At 37.7% G+C, this 24,315-nt stretch overlaps 1 protein-coding gene and 1 long non-coding RNA gene across 5 annotated transcripts in view; one reads left to right on the forward strand and one right to left on the reverse strand.

Moving 5' to 3' along the window:
* LOC127491050 (uncharacterized) overlaps positions 1 to 11,372 on the forward strand; it is a 331,646-nt gene extending 320,274 nt beyond the window's left edge. For both annotated transcript variants that reach the window (XR_011380189.2, XR_016216247.1), the window contains 3 exons: positions 6,404 to 6,681; positions 7,111 to 7,193; positions 10,563 to 11,372. This is a non-coding gene — a long non-coding RNA (uncharacterized LOC127491050). The remainder of the gene's footprint in view (positions 1 to 6,403; positions 6,682 to 7,110; positions 7,194 to 10,562) is intronic.
* KERA (keratocan) overlaps positions 3,682 to 24,315 on the reverse strand; it is a 47,286-nt gene continuing 26,652 nt past the window's right edge. Inside the window, exons 1-4 of one of the 3 annotated variants that reach the window (XM_051845743.3) lie at positions 10,583 to 10,723; positions 10,330 to 10,380; positions 8,226 to 9,119; positions 3,682 to 4,634 (exon numbers count right to left, since the gene is read on the reverse strand). In XM_051845743.3, coding sequence (XP_051701703.1) covers positions 4,462 to 4,634; positions 8,226 to 9,111 — 1,059 coding nt within the window. In that variant the 5' untranslated portion in view covers positions 9,112 to 9,119; positions 10,330 to 10,380; positions 10,583 to 10,723 and the 3' untranslated portion in view covers positions 3,682 to 4,461. Of the gene's footprint in view, positions 4,635 to 8,225; positions 9,120 to 10,329; positions 10,381 to 10,470; positions 10,724 to 24,315 lie in introns of those variants that run through there. The other 2 variants (XM_089307569.1, XM_089307570.1) reach the window with 2 other exon arrangements.

The following is a 24,315-nucleotide window of genomic DNA, read 5'->3' on the forward strand; positions in this document are numbered from 1 at the left end:
ACTAGCTTGGCATTTAGTACATTCTCTACCTACATTTGTGGTTAATTTTGAGAAAAAAATGAACACTTTCTGTATGATATATAGTCCTAACTGTAACCGATAAACTTTCAACTCTTGCCAGGTAATGCATATTTCATAGAGCACTCTATATTTTAAATATATATATATATATCAAACATCCATATTGTGATAAGAAATATATATACCTGACCCTGAACCTGACACAGAGATCCTAAAACTTTGTAATCTTCTGGATAATAAAATATCTGAGACAGAGTTCTTAAAATCCTTGGAATTTGCAGACACTATTCTTGTTTATGTGATCCCTTTGGTTCTTAGTCCTATCATTATGATCAATTGTGAACAGAAATTGATCACTGGGACTAGTGAGATGGCATTGGTACATGCCACCTCGATGGGATTGAATTGGAATCCCCTGGTATGTTTCTAACTCTACCGTTTGAGGTAAGTCAGCTTGAGCATGTCCCGAATTGCACATCTCTTCCCTCTCTTATTCCCACTCTTATATTTAACAGTGATCACTTTTCAGTTAAGTTTCAGCACTTAAGAAGAATTGTGTATTGATTACAGTATTCAACCAAAAGTATTAAGTAGAACAAACAAAAAAGATACTAAGAGGGATAACATATTAAGCTGCTCATCAACAGTCAGGGTGAGAGCTGATCAAGTCACCGTTTCTCACAGTGTTCATTTCACTTTAACAGGTTTCCTTTTTGGTGCTCAGTTAGTTGTCACCTATCAAGGAGAACAAGTGGTATTTGTCCCTTTGGGATTGGCTTATTTCACTCAGCATAATGTTTTCCAAATTCCCAACAGGGATCACCTTTCAGTTAAAACTTAAACACCTAAGAATAATTGTGTGTTAATTACAGAGTTCAACCAATGGTACTAGAACAAAAAAAAATACTAAAATGGATAAAGTATTACATTGTGCATCAACCGTCAGGACAAGAGCTGATCAAGTCACTGTTTCTCATAGTGTCCATTTCACTTCAACAAGTTTCCCCTTTGGTGCTCAGTTAGTTGTCACCGATCAAGGAGAAAATATGATATTTGTCCCTTTGGGACTGGCTTAATTCACTCAGCATGATGTTTTCCAAATTCCTCCATCTTGTTGCAAATGACCGGGTTTCGTTGTTTTTGACTGCTGTATAGTATTCTATAGAGTACATGTCCCATAATTTCTTTATCCAGTCTACTGTTGATGGGCATTTGGGTTGGTTCCAGGTCTTAGCTATTGTGAATTGAGCTGCAATAAACAGTAATGTGCAGACAGCTTTTTTGTTTGCCAATTTCATTTCCTTTGGGTAAATTCCAAGGAGTGGGATGGCTGGGTTGAATGGTAGGGTTCTATTCAGGTTTCTGAGGAATCTCCAAACTGACTTCCATAGTGGCTTAACAAATTTGCATTCCCACCAATTTCCTGGGTAATAGGAACACCTTGTGTTCCAATGAGGCAGTTATTAGGTAGCCTCAGGATGGGATCTGGCTGCCAGGGGAATCAACCTGGTATTGGAAGTTTGGAACTTTCATCCCTGCTCCCCGATCTCTAGGGAGGGAAGAGGATCTGAAACTGAGTGAGCCAGCAATGGCTCATGGTATAATCAATCATGCCTTCAAAATTAGGCTTCCCTAAAAACCCTAAAGGATAGGTTCAGAGAACTTCTGTATTACTGGAAGTGCATGGAAGGTGGTGTTCCAAGAGAGGAAAATTCTTCTAAGCCTTATTTGTGGGAGATACCTTCTAAGACCCCTAGTGGGAATATGGGACCTCCAGTAGCACAGAACACTGCATGTGTATTTCCCTACACCTACTTACCTATGATAAAATTTAGTTTATCAGTTAGAAACAATAGAGATTAACAACCATAAATAATAATAAGGAGAATAACTATAACAATACACTGTATTAAAAGTCATTTTAATGTGGTTTCTTTCTTGAAATATCTCATTGTACTGTACTCACCCTTCTTATGATGACATAAGATGATCCAATGTCATGTGATGAAATGAAGTCAGGTGAACAATATTGGCATTGTGGCATAATATGAGGGTGCCACATGAAGGCTACTTGAACACAAGCATGGCAATACTGACAGTTGACCTGATAACCAAGATTGCTAAGTAACTATCAAACAGTAGGTGCATACAGCAGGGTTCACCTGGACAAAGGATGGTCCGCGCCCTGGGTAGGATAGAGTGGTATGGGGCAAGACTTCTTTACACAATTCAGAGCACCTTGCTCTGAGCTTCTGTTTTTGGAATTTTCCACTTAGTATATTTGGATCACAGTTGAGCACAGGTAACTGAAACCATGGAAAACAAAACCGTACACATATTTTTTTTTCTCATTCTAGTGCTATCTGATTATCTATATTTTATGACATAACTTAATATGACATAATATTTCATAATGAAATAAATTTTATAAATATATTTCTTGCTTTAAAACATTTTAAAGTTAATTCTTATTCTAGCGTCAATTAGTTTGATTCTTGTCTTCAGCTAGAATGTATGTTAATTGGTTCTTCTCCCACGTTACCCAATAATTTTTGGTGTGAACATCAATAGGCATTATTGCACATTATATTCTCCTCTTGTGGCATAAAAGTTACAGAATAGCAATTAAAATTCTGAGATGCTTGGGAGTAAAATAACCTGCTGGATTTTCTTTAACTTAGTGTTTGACAAGTGTATATGATCTTATTTCTAAATATATCAAATTTTTTAGTTTTTTTTTTTTTCAGAATGCTGTTAGGCATCAATTAGTCTGTGTGGAATATTTATTATTTGTAGAATAAATCCTATAAAATTAGCATGCTGAAGTGTACTTTATTACATAAGAAAATCCTGGTTTTTGAACTCATAAGAAACAGATATTTTAAATCAAGTAATTATGATACAAATGTTTTCTTATATTTACTGGGAGAAAACGGGAAAACGAGCAGACTTTTGACATAGCAGTTAAGATGCTGCTTTTGACACCTGCATCCCATATCAGAGTGGCTGGGTTGGATTCCTGACTCTGCTTCCAACTCTAGTTCCATGCTAATGCACACCAGGGGAGACAGCAGGTGATGGATCAAGTACTTGAGTCCTTTACCTTTATTGTAGGAGACCTGGATTGAGTTTCTGGTCCCTGGCTTCAACCTGACTCAGCCCTGCTGTTACAGGTATTTGACTATCTGCTTTTCATGGGCAGAGTTACAGAGAGAGAACAAGAGACAGAGAGACAGAGATCTATCCACTGGTTCACTCCCCAGCTGGGCCAGGCTGATGTCAGAGCTTAGATTTCCACCCAAGTCTCCCACATAAGTGGCAGAGCCCCAAGAAGTTGAACCATCCTCTGCTGATTTTCCAGGTGGATTAACTGGGAGCTGGATCTGAAGCTGGGCAGCAGGGATTCTAACCATCGCTCACATGGGATGCAGGTAGTGGCTTAACCGGCTATGTCGTTATGGCAACCCCAGTTCTGTTTTCCAACTAAATAAAAATGAATAATTAAAATGTTTAAAAGAAAAGGAGAAATAATGTGGTGGAAAACATATTTGCATATATTCATGCTAGAAAAATATAAGTGACTGCTAATTATAACACTTTTATTAAAATGTTTTAAATGAAGCTTGTGATTAATATCCCTTGAAATAAATATCACTTCTGTTTTGTTAAAAACAATCACTCTTTTTATTCAGAAAAATACAAAAATGCTGACAACTATAACAGCTGAATAATTTCTAATTCAAATGGATTTTGAGTGCTAAAGGACTAAGATTCTGTGAGAAATGCATTTTAATAAATGCAAAATTAGGAGTTGTATAATTGCTTCAGAAAGTGTATTTCAGAAAAACAGTTAAAAGGAATAAGTAACTAGAAATCACTATTGCTCTTTTTGTTTGGTATTAAATGACTAGAACTTGTCTCACTTCATACCCACTGGTGAGCTAAATACCAAGCTTGCTAGTCCAAACTGATTATTCAACTTGTATTTATTTCAACATATCACAATAAAGATATATCTCATTTTTTCATTTTATTTTAATCTATTTGTTGATTGTATTTATACTGTAAATATAATAGCTGCAGAAGTAATTTTGAAAATACACAAATCCTTTTCATTGCATAACAAAGTAATTAATATTTGATATTAATTAATAAGCCGTAAAAGAGATAAAAGGAATTATCTTTGAGCTGATAAACTATCTTAACTCTGTGTCTGTTTTATTAATTACGGAAAGAAAAAAACTCAATTTTTTGAAAAGCCGTGTATGTCATTGGCAAAAGCATCTTTGAATAGAAAATAAAAACAAGCTACACAAATTAAAATAGTGGCTAACAGCAAATGAAAATGTGATTTTTCTTCTAAATCTATGAATGGTAACCAAATTATATAAGTCAGCAACCTTAGCTCCCTAAAACTATTTTTGATTAGTGAAAATGTGTTTATATAATGACAGCCTGAAGAAGCCTGAAGCAGGTCATTAAATCCATTGGGATTGGTGGCTTGATTTCATTTCCATCCAGGCGGAGGTAGCTAAGCTGAGGTCCATGGATGAACGAATCTTGTTCAGTGTGCAGTGTGCTGGTGGTAGGACATATTAGCGAGACATTCACACCTAAGGAGGCAAAGACAGCATGAATGAATGAACTGTAACATAAGAGAGTTAGAGGAGGAAGTGGTTCTAAAGGAAGACCTAGTGACATATGGATGAAAGTAATAGAAATACAAATGACTTTTGTGGAAATTAGATATTTCTCTTTATGAAAGTAACTGAAAAATTGTGCAACATACACACACACATATGTAGTCATCTCACTTTATGTTCTGCTATACTTAATACGGAGCACTACAAAGGAAATATTGTTAAGATCTGTGATAGGAATAAGGGCATATCAACATATCATTGTCTTTTAACTTTGCAGGTTACATAATGCATGTTTAGATTACTATGGCATAGCAGGTCATAATGAGGGCAGTAGAGGTGGAGATAATATTTCAAACCTGGTATTGAATTAATGCTAGGTACATGGGTAGGTGTATGGATGGATGAACGGATGATGGATGAAAGGGGAGTTAGAAAAGTAATCTTACACAGAAACAGAGTACTTGAAATCACCCTAAAATATGCAGAATAGTAGAGCATAAGATTTTAGAAGGATAATTAACATAACTTTATATACATGGTACAGAAAATAACCTTGAATCTTCACATGTAAGTGTATTTAATTAGAAAGAAACATTTGCCAAAAATTGAATTACAAATAATTCAAGTCTGGAAACATCCTATCAACCTTTTCACATGGTTAGGATTGGAAAAATTGTGTACTTGCTTGGAGTCAGAGCTCTCAGCCCTAATAACCATTCAAAGATTTAGAAGCATCCAGAAAGGAAGGGCAGTTAAACTAGCAAAATGAAGGAAAGTGTGCAAAGTCTCACTTCAACTATGAACCCACAGACTGCCTTACCATTGCTTTTTTGGAACTATTTTGGGCTAGAGATCATCTCTGATTAAACTCACTTAACTTATAACAATACCCTCATCTGTGTGGACTTGTGCGTTAATGCAACATATTGAACGGTTTTACCCTTGCACCAAGGTTGTTGTGCTCTGACCTTTTGCCATTCTGTGATTGTTTTAACTTGAAAAAAATAATGATTCAGTTTTGAATAGTAGTTTTGTGGTTATAAAGTTAGGCTTTCACATATGCCATACACAGGCTATATCAGTCAGTGTTAGTATTCTCATCTGGGCATTATTGAAGTAGTGGTTTAAAAAGGGGGAAATGTACACAAATTATTTTAGCAAATAAGTGGCACCAGTGAGACCCAGGCTAATCCTGTCTCTTACTATGTAGAACCCCTTGTGTACTAGAGACAGCATGCCACTTCTGATGTTATCAACCTCATGCCCATAATCAATGTATATCTCAATCAAGGAAATGTGAGAAATAAGTGTTCTTTTTATAAATTAATTGTAGCATTTCTCAGGGAACTCCAGAATATAAAGTATTTGAATAGATAACAATGTTCAATAAAGTTGAAGTCTCTTGAGGTTTTAGAAGAAATAAACATATTGCTTGAGAAAACTACCTGCTCTTGTAAAGTCGGTGGACTTCATATAAAGGGTATGTTTCTTGGAAATCACTTGCTAACAGCAAGAGTAGATTATATGACAAGAAGAGCTAAGTGTTTTAACATTTGTATCACATAGTATGGTATAGTTTATAAGCCAACAATGTCGGCCAGATAGATTTTTATTTTACATTTATTTTCTTGGAATACAGAAAAGCCAACCATTGATATCTACATTAAGAAGCAAATAATTCAATCTGTGTTGTTGTTGAACACTATTGATGTTTTTTTTCTAAATTCTTATTTTTCCAGATTGAAGAAAAGTGCTGTTATCATAGTCCATGAGTGGAAAAAACAAGATGGAAAGTCCTAGGTCCAAGTCCTCCCTGCTGAATGCACTCTTCTGCCCTGGAGAACTATCCTTACCTCGCTGAGCTTCTGTTTCTCCTTAGAAATTCCTGATCATATCACACAAGTTCTTGTGATGATTAATCGGGGTTTCTTAAACCACGGATGAGTAGCAGCAGTACTACATGGGAACTAAACCATTAGGTCTCATTTCAAACCTCCTGAGTCAGAAACCCAGCAATGTATGTTAATAATCCCTACTGTTGATTATGATGCATGCCCAGTACAATGACTGCCAAACAGGAATAAATGAGAAAACACTTAGGGAACCCCTCTGAAATTAAATGGAGGAAGGACATAGTCCTGTACTTCTCAAGCATGTTTTGAGTATTTTTACTTCACTCCTAAACACCCTCATTCTCAAATGCTCAGTATAGGATTTCTAATTCACAAGCAGGACTCTGTGAGAATCATGTGAAATTATCTTTCCACATCAATTGTCTGCAGAGCTTTTGTTGTCAAATAAGGAATGTGCCCGCAGAAGTGTAGAACTCTCATTAGGAAATAACTGTTATTTAGGTCTTTATTAGCTGTTGTGTTATTTGCTTCAGTTAAATGGGTTAATCTACAAACTTTTTTATTTCTATTTCTTCTTTTGCTTTTGACTACAGATAAAACAAGATGTTTCATCACCATGGAAAAATTAACTTCTCTGGCGGCAGCCTGCCATTCAATTCCTGGATCTGAAGCCCAAGTATGCTGTTACCAAAAAAAAATTGAGTAACTGCAGTACCCAGTGGAAAAATAGTTCATGGTTGCATTATTATCAGTCTTACTTTTTTTATAAATCATTCTATGTGAATTTCATTTTAGGAACACATTTTGAGTGGTTGTCCAGGAGAAAACTCTCCAAGATTGCTTTTCTGAAGAACTTGCACTGTGCTTACAGATGCATAGATAGGTGCAAGGTTAGATATCTATACATGTGGCTGGACAAAGATATATCCCTCTACTACAGCAGGTCTAGCTTGGCCTTGGGCAGAATTGTGAAGATGTCAGATTTATTTCTAATAACTCCAGCATCTGCTTTCTATAAAGACTTCTTCCCTAATGATACCTCTATCTCCAAAGACTTTTCACTCATCCCTCACTTTCTTAATCAAGTCTCTTTTCAGGAAAACAGAGTATTATACCGTATTTATTGCCATTAAATCCTAGGGTATTACCAGCTTCCAAGGACATTTGTTTCCATTTCAATTAAGTAAAATCTTAAACATGGGTGGTTCTCAGTATGTGGTTCCCAGAGCATCAGAATCAACCATCACCTGGGAACCTGTTAGAAATGAAAATCCCAGACCTACTGAGTTAGAAATTCTGGGGGTGGAGTCACAAAGTTGTACACATTGAAGTCTGAGAGGCTCCCTCTTATTAGGGGCGATAATTAGAAACTCTGATTAGAACTGTTTCAGGTATCAGCTGTCCTATGGTGAGGTAGAAATAGCAGAAACTCTAGGAAAAGAAGACAGACATTAACTTATCCAATAGACAGTAGCCTTCTGTATATGATTAAGTTCGCTTTCCAATATTCAGTTTGAAGACTTGGAATTCTTGGTTCATTAAAACTGCAAATAGACATGATTTAATATTGAAAAATGAAAATACACTTAAAAACCCTAAGGGCACATTAGTTGGGAGGGAAGGGCACAGCTGCTATTGCTAAAGAATATATAGAATAAATGTAATGACTCAGCATTTGTGTGAGGGGCACACCCTGAGGGTTACTTACTTTTAATTTTGTTGTGATCAAGGTGAAGGTGCTGTAGATGAGCACTGATTCGGGGGACCTTTGTGAGGCGATTGTGAGACAGCTGGAGATCTAGAATCGAGGACACATCAAAGCCACGTGAGGGGAGACCTGCATCTGATATTTTGTTATGATTTAGCCTCAGGAAGGCCACTTTAGGAATCACATTAAAGTAATTTTCTGGTATTCCTTCAATGGAATTGTTGTCTAAAAATAATTGCATTGTATTGGCTGGCAGTCTTGGTGGCATGTTTCTCAAGGCATTCTTAGCCATATTAAGCTGCATAAGGTTCTTCAGCCCTTTAAAGGTATCTCTTTGAAAGGCATTGTCTAACAATTTGTTGTGCTGTAGATCAAGAAGGGTCAGGTTCTCTAGATTGCTGAAGGTCCCTTGAGGAATCCTAGATACCTTATTTCTGGCTAACTGTAATTGTTCTAGACTTCTTGGCAGTGGAGAAGGTACTTCCTCTAATTCATTGTCTTCCAGAAATAAGAAAAGGAGTTTCTTCAGCTGGCTTAGGGCTCCCTTCTCAATTCCATAGTTGGTTATTTTGTTCTTGTTTAGATTTATCCATCTCAGTTGGGTGGCATTCTCAAATGGCTTCTCTGGAATGGTTTCTATCAGGTTGTTTTCAAGATAAAGATACCAGATCCTTGATGGAATAGCAGGGATTTCTTTGAGACCTCGATTTTCACAGTATAAAGCAGTAGGAAAATTAGGGGGACAGAAACACTCCATGGGACAATCAAAGTCATCCGCACTCCAGTCTTCTGGATCATTTCCCTCATAGGCCTGTCTCACACTTTGAGTCCACACGCTGCCTGTTATGAATAATACCCAGATGACGAAACAGATTGTAGTTGCCATTATACCACCTATAAAATAAGAGACATAACTGTTGTGTGTTTGAAGATCTTGACGTTCGGATAATTGTGTGCCTCAAAATGATCAATGGGCATTGCTTTTTCAAAGGAAAGGTGAAAACACATCAACATTTCTTATGCAGATATCAATTAATACATATTAATTTAGTAGGCATCCTAGGCAAGGTATTTTGCAAACACTGAAACTAATTCACCAACTTGCAGCTCTCTGGTTTTAACCCAATCACAATGAAAGCTGAGAAATGGAAAGCAAATTTTAGCAGCACTAAGTGCTTTTCCATTTCAAGCTGTTTAATTCAGGGAACTTAACCAAAGCCAGTAGTTGAATGCAAAAATATAAAAATGATTTTTAATAACTCAAATTGAGAGTGTGTGCTGTTCCTAAGAAGTAGGCATATGCTTTTACTTTTACTGCTAAATGAGAAGAACATCTGGATGAGATTTCCAACCTTTTTGGCCCTTGAAACAAAGAAATGCAAAAATTAAAGAATATTTCAACAGTTTATTGTGATGGACGGTTCTAGGACCTGAAGAAAAGTTCTGATTAACCTCTTTTGCTATTGCTGAACTTCTCAGGTAAGTTTTATTTTGGGAACAAAAACATGTCTATAATTATAAGTACAGAACAAAGTTGCTTAGTGAAGAATTATAAACTGTCCTTTATACGTTTCATATCAACCATAATCATTCATCAGTTGGATAAAATTATAACGTACTGACATTTGATACATTTAAAACACATAACTCTTCCCACTGATGTCATCAAAGAGTATAAATACAAATAACTTCTTAAGCAGGAAATATATATATATATTTATGCTTTACATATAATCATATATTTATACTGTATATGCTATGTATAAATGTATATAAAATAGTAATGTTTTGACCAATGCACATTTGGCAAAACCATTTGTTAAAAAGGACAAAATAAATGTGAATTATTTCTTAGAAAAAGATCAAAGCAGCTTATTTTTGAATCACTGATCTTTCAATTTTGCCAATAAATTGCAGAAAATGACAAGTGCAAAGCTGCTTGCAAGCTGTCAAATTTCCCACATCTATAGAATACCACTCTGGACACCTTCCAACAGAGACTTATTAAAAAAATTGTTTTCAGAGTGGGGATTTGCTTTAGTTTATTGAAGTTTTAATCGAACATCTGATACATTAGAATTTTGAAAAAGTACAAAATAGTTACCTTGCCTTCCAGGAATACACCCTTGAATCTTGCGTCTGGGGCTGAAGCTTGCTAAAAAAAAAAAAAAAAAAAAATCAGCAAATAGTAACAAAAATTAAAAAGATAAAAAGATAACTTTTGACTAAAACAGCTTGTTTTTACTTGGTACTGACAAGCCTATGAGAAAAAAAGGCTCTCTTGTGACTGACTGGTCACCAAGAACACCTTTTGATCTATTGTTTCCACTCTGACAGGGCTTCAGAAGACTGCTTACCCCAGCCTCCTTGGATCTTCTTCTTCTTTTTCTATTGGTCACTGCTTGTTCACAGTAATGGATTGACCCAAGCTCCACTGTCGTGTTTTTATGAATCCTCCATAATATATGTGTGCCACTGGCTCCAATGTTAACCCCTCCAACAACTGCAGCACTTCAGTGCCAGTGCCTAGGCAGCCCAGCAATGGAAATTCTTACTGTAATCTCAACATCTTATAACAAAAATTCAGGGCAACTCTTACTTCTAATTCCAAGTTTTAAAGATGTTGTAATACACAGATAGCTAGACCTGTTCCAACAGTAGAAAACTGAATGCAGTTTTAATGTCAAGTATAACGAAAACTTTTCCATCATTTTTTCCTAGATGATGCTCTTTTATTAATCGAATACAAAGACATAAAGGTCAATGTCTTCTGTTTATGTGGACATGCTTTGTTCATTTCATATATAAAATAGATGCTAGGATGTGTTTAAGGGGAAAAGAGATAGAAAACAATATATTTAAAAATTTTAAATGACATATAAGAAGTTATACCTGAATTTGATAGCATATAATTATGTATCACTTTATAGAAATAATTCTTGAATCTCATTTCCAACTTATTTCTTTTAACAATTAGTCCAAAGGAAAAACTCATCAAAACACATGTTTTGCATTTAGTCCTTTGTAATACATTCTGCTACTTTCCTTCTCTGTAACATATGCCTAAGATAATGTGTCTTCCATTCCTTCTATTTGAGAAAAAAATGTGTATGCCTTTTGAGGAAAGATAGAAATAAAAATTTTTAAACTTAGACATTATTTTGTTGACTGCAGTCCTTTGTTTTCCAAAATCTAGCTTATTCTGAGATCAGGCAGTGAAATTATATGAGCCATTCAACTCTGCTTACATGAGTATTATCAAAGATAAGCACAGCAAAAGGGAGAGAGGACTGGCTTCATAAGATGTTTTCTGAACCGCATTTTTCCTCCCTCTCTACCATAGGCAGGTTACTTTAGAGCTGTTTTGTCATCTGTAAAAGAGTAATAGACTGCTCACAAAATTGGCTCCAATTTGTTATAAATTATTACAAAAGTTTTTGCCTTTTTTTAGTATTATCTCTATATCTGCAACTGAAACATGCATTTATGTTTACACTAAGATTTGATTGAGACATGTCACTTAGCAGTCCTACAGGTATACTCATCCTATTTTAAGAAAACAATCAAGTGTTATTGTTCTCTGATTATTTCCTCTTGCTATTCCATTTTTTCTTTTCTCTCTTCATTTTCTAAACCCTTAGATTATAAGCAACAGATGACCTTCAGATCTGCACAGGTCTCTCCAGCTACTATCCCCTCTTCATTTTTTCTTTTTAGCCAAACTGATTTCAACCATTTCTTCAAATTATCATACAAATGTTGCTCCGTGTTCACTTTAGAAAAGCTAAGGTAGCATACTGGCTGCCTCTGAGAATCTGCTTTCCGTTAACTATTCCACTCATGATTCACCCACCAAAATATAACATCTAATTCCATCACTTCCTTAAGAGTTCTCTGAAAAAACATCAGCAATGATATTCATATGCACCAACCTGTTAAATTCTTCTGATGTCCAGCTACTTTGCCTTAGATGTTTGACGACACTGACCTATCCCTTTTATTAAATGTCCCTGAAAATTCTTTCTGCCATCATTCACTCTTAGTTTATCTTCTCTTTAGCAACTTGTCTCTATGTATATCCCAAAACTCTCAGTTTCCTCTGTTGTTTAAAATTAACATTTCAGAAGCTACTGTTGTGCTGCAGTAGGTTAAACCACCTCTTGGGACATCTGCATATCACATATTGGAGTGTTGGCCACTCAACTCTGATTCAGCTTCCTGCGAATGCACCTGGAGGCAGTGGATTATGGCTTAAGTGTTTGGACTGCTGTCACCCACATAGGAGACCTGGATGGGACTCCTGACTTGAACCTATTTGTGACTATTATGGGTATCTGGGGAGTAAACGACTGGATGGAGGCTCTCTCGCTTGCTCTCTCTCTCTCTCTCTCCCTCCCTCCCTTTCTCCTCTCTCTCTCTCTTTCCCTCTCTGTCACTTTCCCTTTCAAATAAATAAGCTAAAAAATAATGTTTATGATTTTAGAGATCTTTGAGATTCTGTCTTCTGTTCTGTGCTTTTCCTGCCCTCCACAATTCCTGTGCGATTCCTTGGTGCTAAAATCATCCCTTGTATTACTCTGTATTTCTCCCATCCAGCTTCTGGAGCAGCGCTTCTATGCCAGTGTACTTGTGTACATCTGTTTCATAGACATTTGTTGAATGCCTCACAGGCATATATCTAAAATAGAGCTCACTGGCTTTTCTCACTTCTAACTGCTCTTGTCATTTTTATAGTTTTGATTGACACCCTCATCATATTCAGTCTCCTAAACCAGAAATCTGGAAATCATTCTGGATTATTTCCTCTCATTTTGTGAGCATATGATAACCACATTTTAAGGATTCTGGGAGATAAGATATAACTAAATAAGACCAGCTACTATGCTTACTAGATTTGGATACATTTTTTTCTGATTCAAAGCATAGATATTATAATTTCTTTATCTTGATTTTTCCTGTAACATTCTAATCTACCCTCCATTGATTATTGATTCTTGGAGGATGGGGACTTTAACTCTTCTCTGAAAATGTTTCTGTGGAAGTTTAATACATTAAATTAAGAATATTGTGATACTGCCTGAATCATGATAGCTGTAGAAAAATTATAATGTATATGAGCAAAATTGCCATTTTAAGATTTGATTATTGCTGACAGCTCTTGTCTCTACTGTTGAGGAAGGGTGGTTTTTTTCTTATTACAATTTGTTGAGTATTTAGGGAAGATTAAGCTTATGATTATGAAATAAACTGAAAGCATGCCATTATAGAAATTGAAAGAATAAGAAAGGAAGGACATGGGAGCATAGGAGCATTGGTGGGAGGGAGGGTAGGGTAGGAAGTATCACTATGCTCCTAAATCTGTATATAAATGAAACACATGAAATTTGTTCACCTCAAATAAATAGTTATAAAAAGAATTAATGAAGGAATGTTTGCTCTCTGCAAAGACAGAGAAAGTAAGCTTAAGTTCTGATGATATGGTATTGGCAATGTCACTTTTGTGACATATTGTTATTTTGCAAGTTTGTAGAACTTGTCACATAGTAAAATTCAGTAAAAAACTCATCAAATGAATAAATCAACAAATACACACATAAGGTCTATGTATCATCTTAATAGCCATGGCTTTCTTAATTAGTGTAAATATATAAATAGGATTGTAGTGGAGAGTCTTAAGACACAAGGAAAAAAGGAGTATTTTTTTTAAGTTGGCCAATTAAAGGTGACTTTAAAGTGCTTGCCTCATCCACTACAGAGACGAAACAGATCAACGAATAAATAGCTGCATTTCAAGATGAGTGCTTGAGGGAGGGCACCAGGACTCAGCAAGGGAAATATAGTAATGCTGTAGGCTACAGAGATCTGGGAAGCAAACATGGAGAGAGAAACAAAGCCAACTGGCAAAGCCTACCTTGACCCCACAGCCAAGGGTATCCCAATGGCAGGGAGAATGGTAAGTAGGGGAGCTTTGGCAGAACTCGTCTCCACAAGGTCCTTATGCTAGTTATCCTAGCTAGCTAGAGGGATCCCTATCTAGTTATCCTAGCTAAATAGGAAGGATCCACAGTCATCATAGGCTTGGAGCCCAGTAAAGAGGGATACCTGCAGTAGCTTCGTTTCAGAAAAGGAACTCTCATTATGTCCTCACTACCCCAACGTCCAGAGAGTGGGCTGCAACAGTGTACTGCCATCTTGAGACAGGAGTTTCTGTTGGAATCCATACTGTCCTAGTGTACAGAACCCCCTAGTTATACCCACCGTGCATGCCCCACTAACATTCCAGCACATTGGCAGAAAAGTCTGCAGTCTCACAAATCCAATGATACCCAGAAGAGAAATTGTGACTCTAGTTCACCAGCTCACCCATTGCTTAGCCCTTCAAGGAACAGGGAGTACAGAACAGCAGGGGAATCTTGCTCCCTAGGAATCTTGCTCCCTAGGAATTAAGGCCTATCCCCCTATTCTCGTGACTCCTCCCACCTTTCAGGGCAGTTTCACCAGAACCCAAACACATCAGGCAACCCAGACCCACCACTGTCACTGTCACAGGACTCACAAGACCCTGGCATGACTGCAAGCCTGTGCTCATACAACCCTTAATGCAGGTTGCTGTTGAACCCATGGGACTCTTCTAACACAGAGCAGTGCCCTAGACCACCAGTGCTGCTGGCATTGCTTACAGTAAATGAGGTTCAAGGAGATTAAACTATGGTATCTAGTGTAGCATACGACACCCAAAGACATGGTTTCAAAAACACAAAAGACTCTTACCATAAAAGTTACCCTTTAGGAGCAAGAGAGACAATTGCTCATGTGCAGATATCAACATGAAAAATATGAAAAAGCCATTTAACATGATTCCTTCAAGGAACCCAATTATATTTATATTCCACAGTTTTTGCACTGCAAATTTAAAGCTATTCTGAAATAAAATGCTTTTAAAAGGAGCTGCCACTGAAGAATATCATACCTAACAATGCTATCCTTCATAAAAGGAGAAATAAAGACATTTCAAGATAAGCAAAACCTGGGTTAATTCATTGCTACAAGATTGGCCTCACAAAAGATGTTTGAGAGAGTTCTATGCAGAGATGCGATGGAAAAGTAACTGGCTGGCATTATGAAACCATGTGAACACATATAACCCACTAGCAGAACACAAAAGAAAAACAGATAAATGAGATTATGTCAAACTAAGAAGCTTCTGCACAGCAAAGAAAACAAGACCATGAAGAGATTAGCTACAGAATAGATAATTTTCCACAACTATTCATATGACAAATGACTAATTAGAATATATGAAGAGTCTTAAAAATATTTAAAAAATTCAATTTTACAAGTGGGAAAATTATATGAATAGACATTATTCAAGATAGGAAAATCAAATGGCTAATACATTTAGGAGAAAGCCCTCAACATCATTAGTTGTCAAGGAAATGCAAATCAAAATCACAATGAGACATCATATTATCCTTAATCAGAATGGCTATTATTAAAAAGACAGTAACAAATACTGGGAAAGATATAGAAAATAGGAAACTCAGGGCCATCACTGTGGCATAGTAAGTTAAGCCTCCACCCCCAGGGCAGGCACCCCATATGGGCACGGGTTTAAGACCTGATCCTGCTCCCTGTTAATGGCTTTGGAAAGCAGTAGTAGGTGGCCCAAGGGTTTGGATCCCTGTACCCACGTGGGAGACCTGGAAGAAGCTCCTGGCTCTTGGCTTCAGATCAGCCCAGCTTTGGTCATCATGGCCATCTAGGAGTAAACCAGCAAATAGAGGATATCTCTCTATGTCTCTCTATCACTCTCTCTCTCTCTCTGTAACTCTACTTCTAGAATAAAAAAAGAATCTTTAAACATGATTAAATGAGATGATGAGAGTGAGCATGCTCTGAGAGTATAGTGAAATTTCATGGTAAGAAGTATTAGAGGTCAACGAGAACTTTCCTTTTGCATATGTGGAAAAGCAGCCCACTCATTTATTTTTCAGCTAAGAGGGTGATAATAAACACTTCCTGTTCCCTGCAATAGTTCTTGCAGAAACTTGAGAAGTAAAGTGTCACTGTTGAAGTTGTTATTGTTGGTTAAAACTATTTCATCTGTTTAGCATTTTTCTGTTTGCTTAAAGATTTGTTTATTTATTTGAAAGTCAGAGTTATACAGAGAGAAAAGGAGAGGCAGAGAGAGAGAGGCAGAGAGAGAGACAGAGAAATAAAGAGAGGGAGAGATAGAGAGGTCTTCCATCTGCTGGTTCACTCCTCAATTGGCCACAATGGCCAGAGCTGGGCTGATCCGTAGCCAGGAGCCAGGAGCTTCTTCCAGGTCTCCCATATGGGTGCAGGGTCCCAAGGACTTGGGCCATCATCTACTGCTCTCCCAGGCCACAGCAGAGAGCTGGACTGGAAGTGGAGCAGCTGGGACTAGAACTGGTGCCCATATGGGATGCCAGAACAGCAGGCGGTGGTTTTACCTGCTATGCCACAGTGCTGGCTCCTGTGTAGCATTTTTAAGTATCTTGAAGCTGCTATGCTGTTTCTACTTTTTCCTATTAGAGAGGAAAGTATGTTAAACTATCATACTGTGGAACTAAGCTTGCTCCATTCCTAAAGATCACAGGCAATGCATGGAGGAACAGGAGACAGGAAACTCTAGTAAAGTAGAATTTCAATTGTTGGCATATCTACCTAGAAAACAACGAATTGGTTGTACTATTTGGATGCTTTTAGAATCTTTGTTTATAAATACTTCATTGAATTTTAGCTAAGAGAGATGATTTTCTCTTCAAAGATCAACTTCAGCTTTTACTAAATGGCATCAAATAATTTTTATTATTTGAAAGGTACAGACCCACACACACATACACACACACACACACACAATCTTCTATCTGCTGATTCATTTCCCAATTGCCTGCAATGGCAGGAGCTTAAATTAGAAGCTGGGAAATCAATCTAGGTCTCTCACATGGGTGGCCTCCCAGGGTTTACATTAGCTGGAATCTGAGATCAGGAGCCAGAGCCAGAAATCAATGTAAACATTCTAACATGGAATGTAAACTTCCTAGCTGGCATCTTAACTGCTTGGCCAAGTTTAAAAAGTTGATGTTGTGGGTTCTTCAATTTTTAAGCATACCTAAAGTGTCAGTTAAAGCCAACTCAAAATAAGGTCATACAGTCTGTTGAAGTAGCATCTTTTAAGGCAGTTTCAGATAATGCAAGCCTTGCTTTCTGCCCCTGAAAGATGGCTGTATTCCTGGGCTTTCCTTTTCCCATGTCCTCTGTTTCTGCCTCCATTTTGTGTTCTGCTCATTCCTGCCAAACTTCTCAGTGTTCGTGGACCATTTCCTGTTGTCTCAGATGTTTTTGTTTAAGCACTTGGGTTGGGAATTTGACTTCTATTTCTAGTTTTCTGCTAATGCAGGTTTTGAGAAACAGCTCAAGAATTTTTTTTCCTATTCCCCATATGGGAGACCTGGACTGAGTTCCCAAATCTCAGCTTCAGCCTGGCTCAGCTTCAACTAACACAAGCATTTGGAGCATGAACCAATAGATGAAAGCTCCCTGTCTTTGTCTTTTGTGTGTCTCTCTAAAAACATTTATACATATATAAATATATAATAAATATATATACTATATATATAGTATATATATACACAAAAAATGCATGCATATACTGGATAAAAATTTTTGAAAAGATTTATTTATTTGAAAGGCAGAATTATAGAGGGAGGAAGAGAGAGAGAGAATCTTCCATCTGCTGATTCAGTACCCCAAATGGATGTAACAGCTAGGATTGGGCTAAACCAAAGCAAAGAGCCTGGAACTCCATCCAGCTCTCCCACATAAATATAGGGGCCCAAGTACTTTGGTCTCTTCTGCTACATTCCCACGTGCATTAGCAGGGAGCTGGATTAGAAGTGGAGAGCCAGGACTTCAACTGGAACAATATAGAGCCCTAACCCTAACCCCAATTGTTAGGGGCTTCAGCAGTGGCTTAACACACTAAGGCTAGCCTAGCCTCCACTAGGTATAAATTGACTAAGAAAAGAAACACGTATTCTTAGTGCATTTTTTTTTTTTTTTGACAGGCAGAGTTAGACAGTGAGAGAGACAGAGAGAAAGGTCTTCCTTTTTCCGTTGGTTCATTCCCCAAGTGGCCGTTACAGCCGGCGCACTGCGCCTATCCGAAGCCAGGAGCCAAGTGTTTCCTCCTGATCTCCCATGCGGGTACAGGGCCCAGGGACTTGGGCCATCCTCCACTGCCTTCCCGGGCCACAGCAGAGAGCTGGACTGGAAGAGGAGCAACCGGGACAGAATCCGGCACCCCAACCGGAACTAGAACCTGGGGTACCGGTTCCACAGGCGGAGGATTAGCCTGGTGAGCCATGGTGCCAGCCATGCTTTTTCATAAGTACAATGTATTGTTAATACTACTGGGAATTTTTCTGTCATTGTGAATAAATATTCTTAGCAAATAAACTTCTATTTATACCTTGGTCCTTATATCTGAAACATACTGAGGCTATACAGATTCCGATACTGATCTGAAACTAGTGGTAAGCCATATCTCTTCTAAGATAATTATATTCTGATTCAACTTTCATATTTATGAAGCTTTCTATGCCAGTTGCTGCAAGACTATATGGAAGGACTTTATCACTGAATTAAAAAATAAAACTACTCATACTTTGTTGAGCAAGCTCTGTTACCACTCCCTAGAAGCACTCCACTCTAGGTAATTTCTTCCACCTTCTAAAATGTTCTCCTTTTCTTCTAAGCCAGTCTTTATGCTAATGGTTTTCAGGAGACTGAGGTAACAAGAGTCGACCAACATGAAAATCAATTTATCTCAATTTTGTTTCCAACACAGTTCAGAACTGGTCTCTCAGGGAATGACACCATTTCATCAGCATGCTGAGAAAATACTAGAAGATTCATATGTCTCAGGGTCTTGAGACAAGTATATTGAATCCTGGATATTTTCTTGTCATCCTTAACCTCTTTCCAACCAAGCTTCCCAAGCCATCCCATACTGAAACTGTATTTCTGTGATAGTCCACTATCAATTGGTTCCTGCATATTATGAGATTTTTAACTGAAGTTTGATTGTACTTGCGTTCTTCTCAGTCAGTTGGCCATAGAGAAAGACTCTATGAGGTCACAAGTGTGATTTAAGAGAAGGTCAGCAGTGCCAAAGCATTAGCACCTATTTGGTCACATTACAATTTATATCATGTACTTGTTGGGTAATGCTGGGGAACTTAGGTCTGTCCAGGTAAAGCAGCTAATGACCAATTGTTGTTCACTTCCCCCTAGGAGCTTGTTTCTTGAAAGAGTAGTAATAACTTACTAAAAATAGCATGTCTTTGCTTTGGAAAGCTAAAGGATTAAGTTTCTTATTAGGCTTACCTCTGACTGCCAATAGTAGCCTGATCTGCCATTAACTCTGAAAATTCTTTAATCTGATGAGTACTTACTTGTGGGGTCACTAGCATCAATTATCTGGCAAAACTCTTTTGTCTTGAGGCAGACTAAAAGACTGTAGCTTCTCATGTGGCAATATGTGGTCTACAAAATTCAAAGAGACTATAATTTTCCTAGAGGTACTGAGTGTGTGGGTCAATGATTTGTCTTCACTTTGGAGAAATGTCCTCACTTCTCTGAGCATCTAAAATTACTGTAGTAAATCAATGATTTGGCAGCTATCTGGTTTTTCACTGCATCTCCAAAGTTTGGGCATTCAAGAATTAAATAAATATATCTAGTTAATAAAATTTACCCTCTGAATTGTGTCACATGATGTCCTACAAGATGGTATTTCTGAAGACTGAAGTGTAGTATAAATGTAAGAAGTTGACACAACCCAGAAATAATATGGCAAAATTATATCATTCTTATCTAGTGAAAGAAAGCAGACTGTATTTGATAATTTTGTTTATTTGACTAAAGAATAGAGCAAAAAAGACATTATTCAGATCATTTACTTCATATACAGCACTAAAAGCTGTAATGATCTCAACCACATATGGAACAGCAGTTGCAACAGGAGCTGCCGTCTAATTAAACTTTGGAAAATCCATTTTTATCCTTTGGAAGTATTCATGCACTGTACCACTAAACACTAGATTTAAATGAGAAGCTTCTGGGACTCATTAACCCTGAACTTTTAAGTCTTTAAAGGTTACACTGATATTTCTGATTCTTTTATTGAAGTACTAAGACTATTAATTTAATAAATTAACATTAAATTCATTAGTATTAAGGTGAGTAGCAATGGAAATTTTGATGTGTTTGTTCAGATGGAATGGTCCTTGCATAGCCAGTAAGGGAAATAAATCACTTTCTGAGGTCCTTTATTCCCTCTGTATACACAGAAATTTGAGAGAAAATTAGTTAGGATGAGGTAAATTCCCTATCTGTTGTCTTAGCTCCCCAAACCCCTCACTAGTGGCCTTTAGAACTGGCTGATGTTCTCCAGAAATTAGCTGTGGTCCAAAATCATGCTTATTTTCTCAGGTAATTATCCCTGATTCTTTTATGGAAAGACACAGTTAAAGGAAATAGTAGTGCATGCCTGTGATGCCATGGCAAGTTACTTATTCAAGACAAGAAGCTGTATTTTTTTTCTCTGTAGGCTCAAGTTTCATGATTTTCTGAGGATAAAAAAAACAAAAACAAAAACAAAAAAAAAAAACAGAGAAAGGCAAAAATTCTGCATCTTAATGCAATGGCCCAATTCAGGTCTCTGGGGCAGTTACAAATCTAATAACACTGATGTGGATTTCCCATCCCTTTCATCCCCATAAACCTAATTTCAGTTGACCATTACTAAGTTCTCCCTCGGTCAGAGCAGTCTGGCTATGCTACGGCCTTCATACCTATCAATAGAAAATGTGTCTGGGGGTCCACACCGTGGCTCACTTGGTTAATCCTCCGCCTGCAGTGCCAGCATCCTATATGGGCACTGGATTCGAGTCCCGGTTACTCCTCTTCCAGGCCAGCTCTCTGCGGTGGCCAGGAGGGCAGTGGAGGACGGCTCCAGTGCCTGGGCCCTGCACCCGCATGGGAGACCAGGAAAAAGCACCTGGCTCCTGGCTTCGGATGGGTGTAGCACACGTAGCTGCCATTTGGGGAGTGAACCAAAGGAAGGAAGACCTTTCTCTCGGTTTCTCTCTCTCGCTGTCTATAACTCTACCTGTCAAATAAAATAAAATAAAATAATGTGTCTGTATCACCTACTGACAGGAAAATGATGGTGCTCCATCTCTTCCATTGGTTATTTTTCCTTCCTCATTGAAGGCAGAGAAACAATTTTCATTGCAATGACCTCCACTAGTGGTTCTGAGTCTGCATTTACTTGAAATTCATTCATTGAAACCCAACTCCTAAAGTGACTGTAGGAGGTGAGGGCCTTTGGGGATGATTGAGTGATGAGGGCTCAGCCTTTTATGAATGAGATTAATTCTGTTATAAATGATGCTCAACAGAGAGCTCTCATCACTTCCACCTGTGAGGACAAAGCAAGAAGGCATCATCTATGCCCCACAAGGCTTGCCTTCCCCAGTGACTGAATATACCAGAAACTTGATCTTGGATTATCCAGCCCCTAGAGCTGTGATAAATGCATTTGTGTGAAACTTTGTTGTAGTACCTCAAATGGACTAAGACAACCAGCAACCTAAGAGTATCACTAAAGTCTTAAAGATGCTGGTACTCCTGTCTCCAACATATTTTTAAAAGATTTATTTATTTATTTGAAAGGAAGAGTAACAGAGAGGCAGACACACACACACACACACACACACACACACAGAACCTTCCATCTGCTGGTTCACTCCCCAGATGAATGCAACAGCCGGTGCTGTACTGATCTGAAGCCAGGAGCCAAGAGCTTCCTCTGGGTCTCCCAAGTTGGTTCAGGGGCCCAAGGACTTGGGTCATCTTCTACTGCTTTCCCAGGCCATAGCAGAGAACTGGATCGGAAGTGGAGCAGCCGAGACTTGAATCGGTGCCCATATGGGATGCCAACACTGCAGGCAGTGGCTTTACCCCTATGTCATAGCGCCAGCCACTCCAACATGTTTCCATGTTTGGAGAAGTGGATTATACATGACATGGAATTCTATTTTGTGAAAGTTTTGATTTTAACTTATGCAGTATACCAAAATATCAACTTATTTTAATGTAACACTATCATTAACTTCAATTTTGTGATAAGTGGCCTAGTAAACTCTGAAACATATTCCAAGCTCCTTAAACTAATTTAATGACTCCAGAATTCCTGATGCATATTATAACTAAGTTTATTCAGGATTGTCATTCTCCTTCCTGGATTGATTATCCTCAGAATCTACTGACAAGAGGTTTCAATAAGTTTTTAGAAAAATGGAGTTAAAAGATGTTTATTTTAGTACAAAGAAAATTGAAATGCAAACATATAAGGGGTGTTCAAATGATTTATGGTAAATGTTTATTATGAAAAAAGTATATAAATTTTAATTTACACACCCAAACTTATCCCTTAATTCCAGTTCCCACAAACATTTTGAAGTATCCTTGTATCTTACCTGATATTTCGCTGGCATAAACTAGGGAAGTCCTGTAGTTCATCTAGAGTGTTTTCATTCCAAGCTTTTACTTTTTAATTGATATCCTGTCACTGCCTCATTATAAAATGAGAAACATTGAAAATTAAGGAGGCAGGACGTGAGATGAATGGCTTCTTTTTAAAGTCAATGCCCTGTGTGCGGGAGTATCAGTATCTTCAAACAAGCAGGGATTGCTTTACAAGTTGAGGGAAGTGGGGCTTTTTCAGCAAGCAAAGGTTCTGTGGCAGTGACGATCCTGAGCATGCCAACTCATCTGGATCTTTTATAGAAGTCCTAGCCCAATACTTAGGGAACCCCCCTTCATTGTCAGATCAATAATATGATGTGTAAAGAGACAAGGTAAAGGGTACATTCACTCCAATTCACAATACAATTGTTATTTTAGCTCTCTCATCTTACAGAGGGGAGAAGTAAGATATAAATATTTAAAAAAATTTTATATAAAACCCTTAGTCTTGAACTTGGGCTGAGTATTTAGGGATTTCATCTTCCCATTCACTCTTTTCTGTGTGTTTCTTGGGTCCTTAGAAGTTGCTACTTGACTTTCAATCCTATTTCTTGTCCCTCAAAGTCCTACCTTCTGGAGATGTATCATTTTAGGTAACATCATGTAACATGTGCTTTTTTTTGTGGGTCATTGCCCTGCAGACTGTCATAAGAATATATATATATATATATATATACACACATACATACATATATATATATATATATATCCCAAATCTGATGTCAGGAACTACGCTTTGGCATCAACACCATTGTTATGGAAGTTGCTGGGTTGCAAGTACCAGATAGTAGCAGAAAGGGTTTTTGTTCAGAGGAGATGTATGGAATCACATAAATGAGAGGAAGTTGGACAGCTTCACTCAGAAAACAGAGAGGAGACAAGGAGGCTCTTGGAAAATAGAAACAATCTGGACAGTTTTCAGCTGTCATTACTGTCGGAGGTGACTGCATGTAGATTCTGAGCCAAAAACAAGTATTTACATAGCTAAGTTCCCTGCAAGCTCCACCCTTGTTTCACTAGGACAGGGAGAAGAGCAATATTTGTAGGCTACGGGAGCTCATTAAGATTACAGTCAAGGGCAATTGATTACTCTGTGGTAGATGTAGTGAAGGAGTTTGAAGTTGGGACAGATGAAGATGAGACTCTTATACTCAGAAGTATATAATTACCTGATTAAAAGAATACAGTGACTGTTATTAGGGCATGAGAATGCTCTCCATGTTTTAGCTCCAGGATTCACAGAGGCAGAGACACTACCAAAAACCCTGTCAATGGCAAGGTCAAATGAAAATAAGGGGTCAGAATTCCCACAGCGAGTTCCTGCCAAGTCACTGCTTAGTGAAGCTGAAGAGGGAAGCCAACATGTAAGAACTGAAGTGTGAACTATGATCAGCAAACCCATTGATGTGGGACTCCCCTCACCAGTATGCCCAGAATGTCAGACATGGAACTTTAGGATTCCAGGTTTTCC

This window comes from Oryctolagus cuniculus, chromosome 11 (genome assembly GCF_051225735.1).
Source record: "Oryctolagus cuniculus isolate XC-2025 breed Fujian yellow rabbit chromosome 11, ASM5122573v1, whole genome shotgun sequence".
NCBI lineage: Eukaryota > Metazoa > Chordata > Mammalia > Lagomorpha > Leporidae > Oryctolagus > Oryctolagus cuniculus.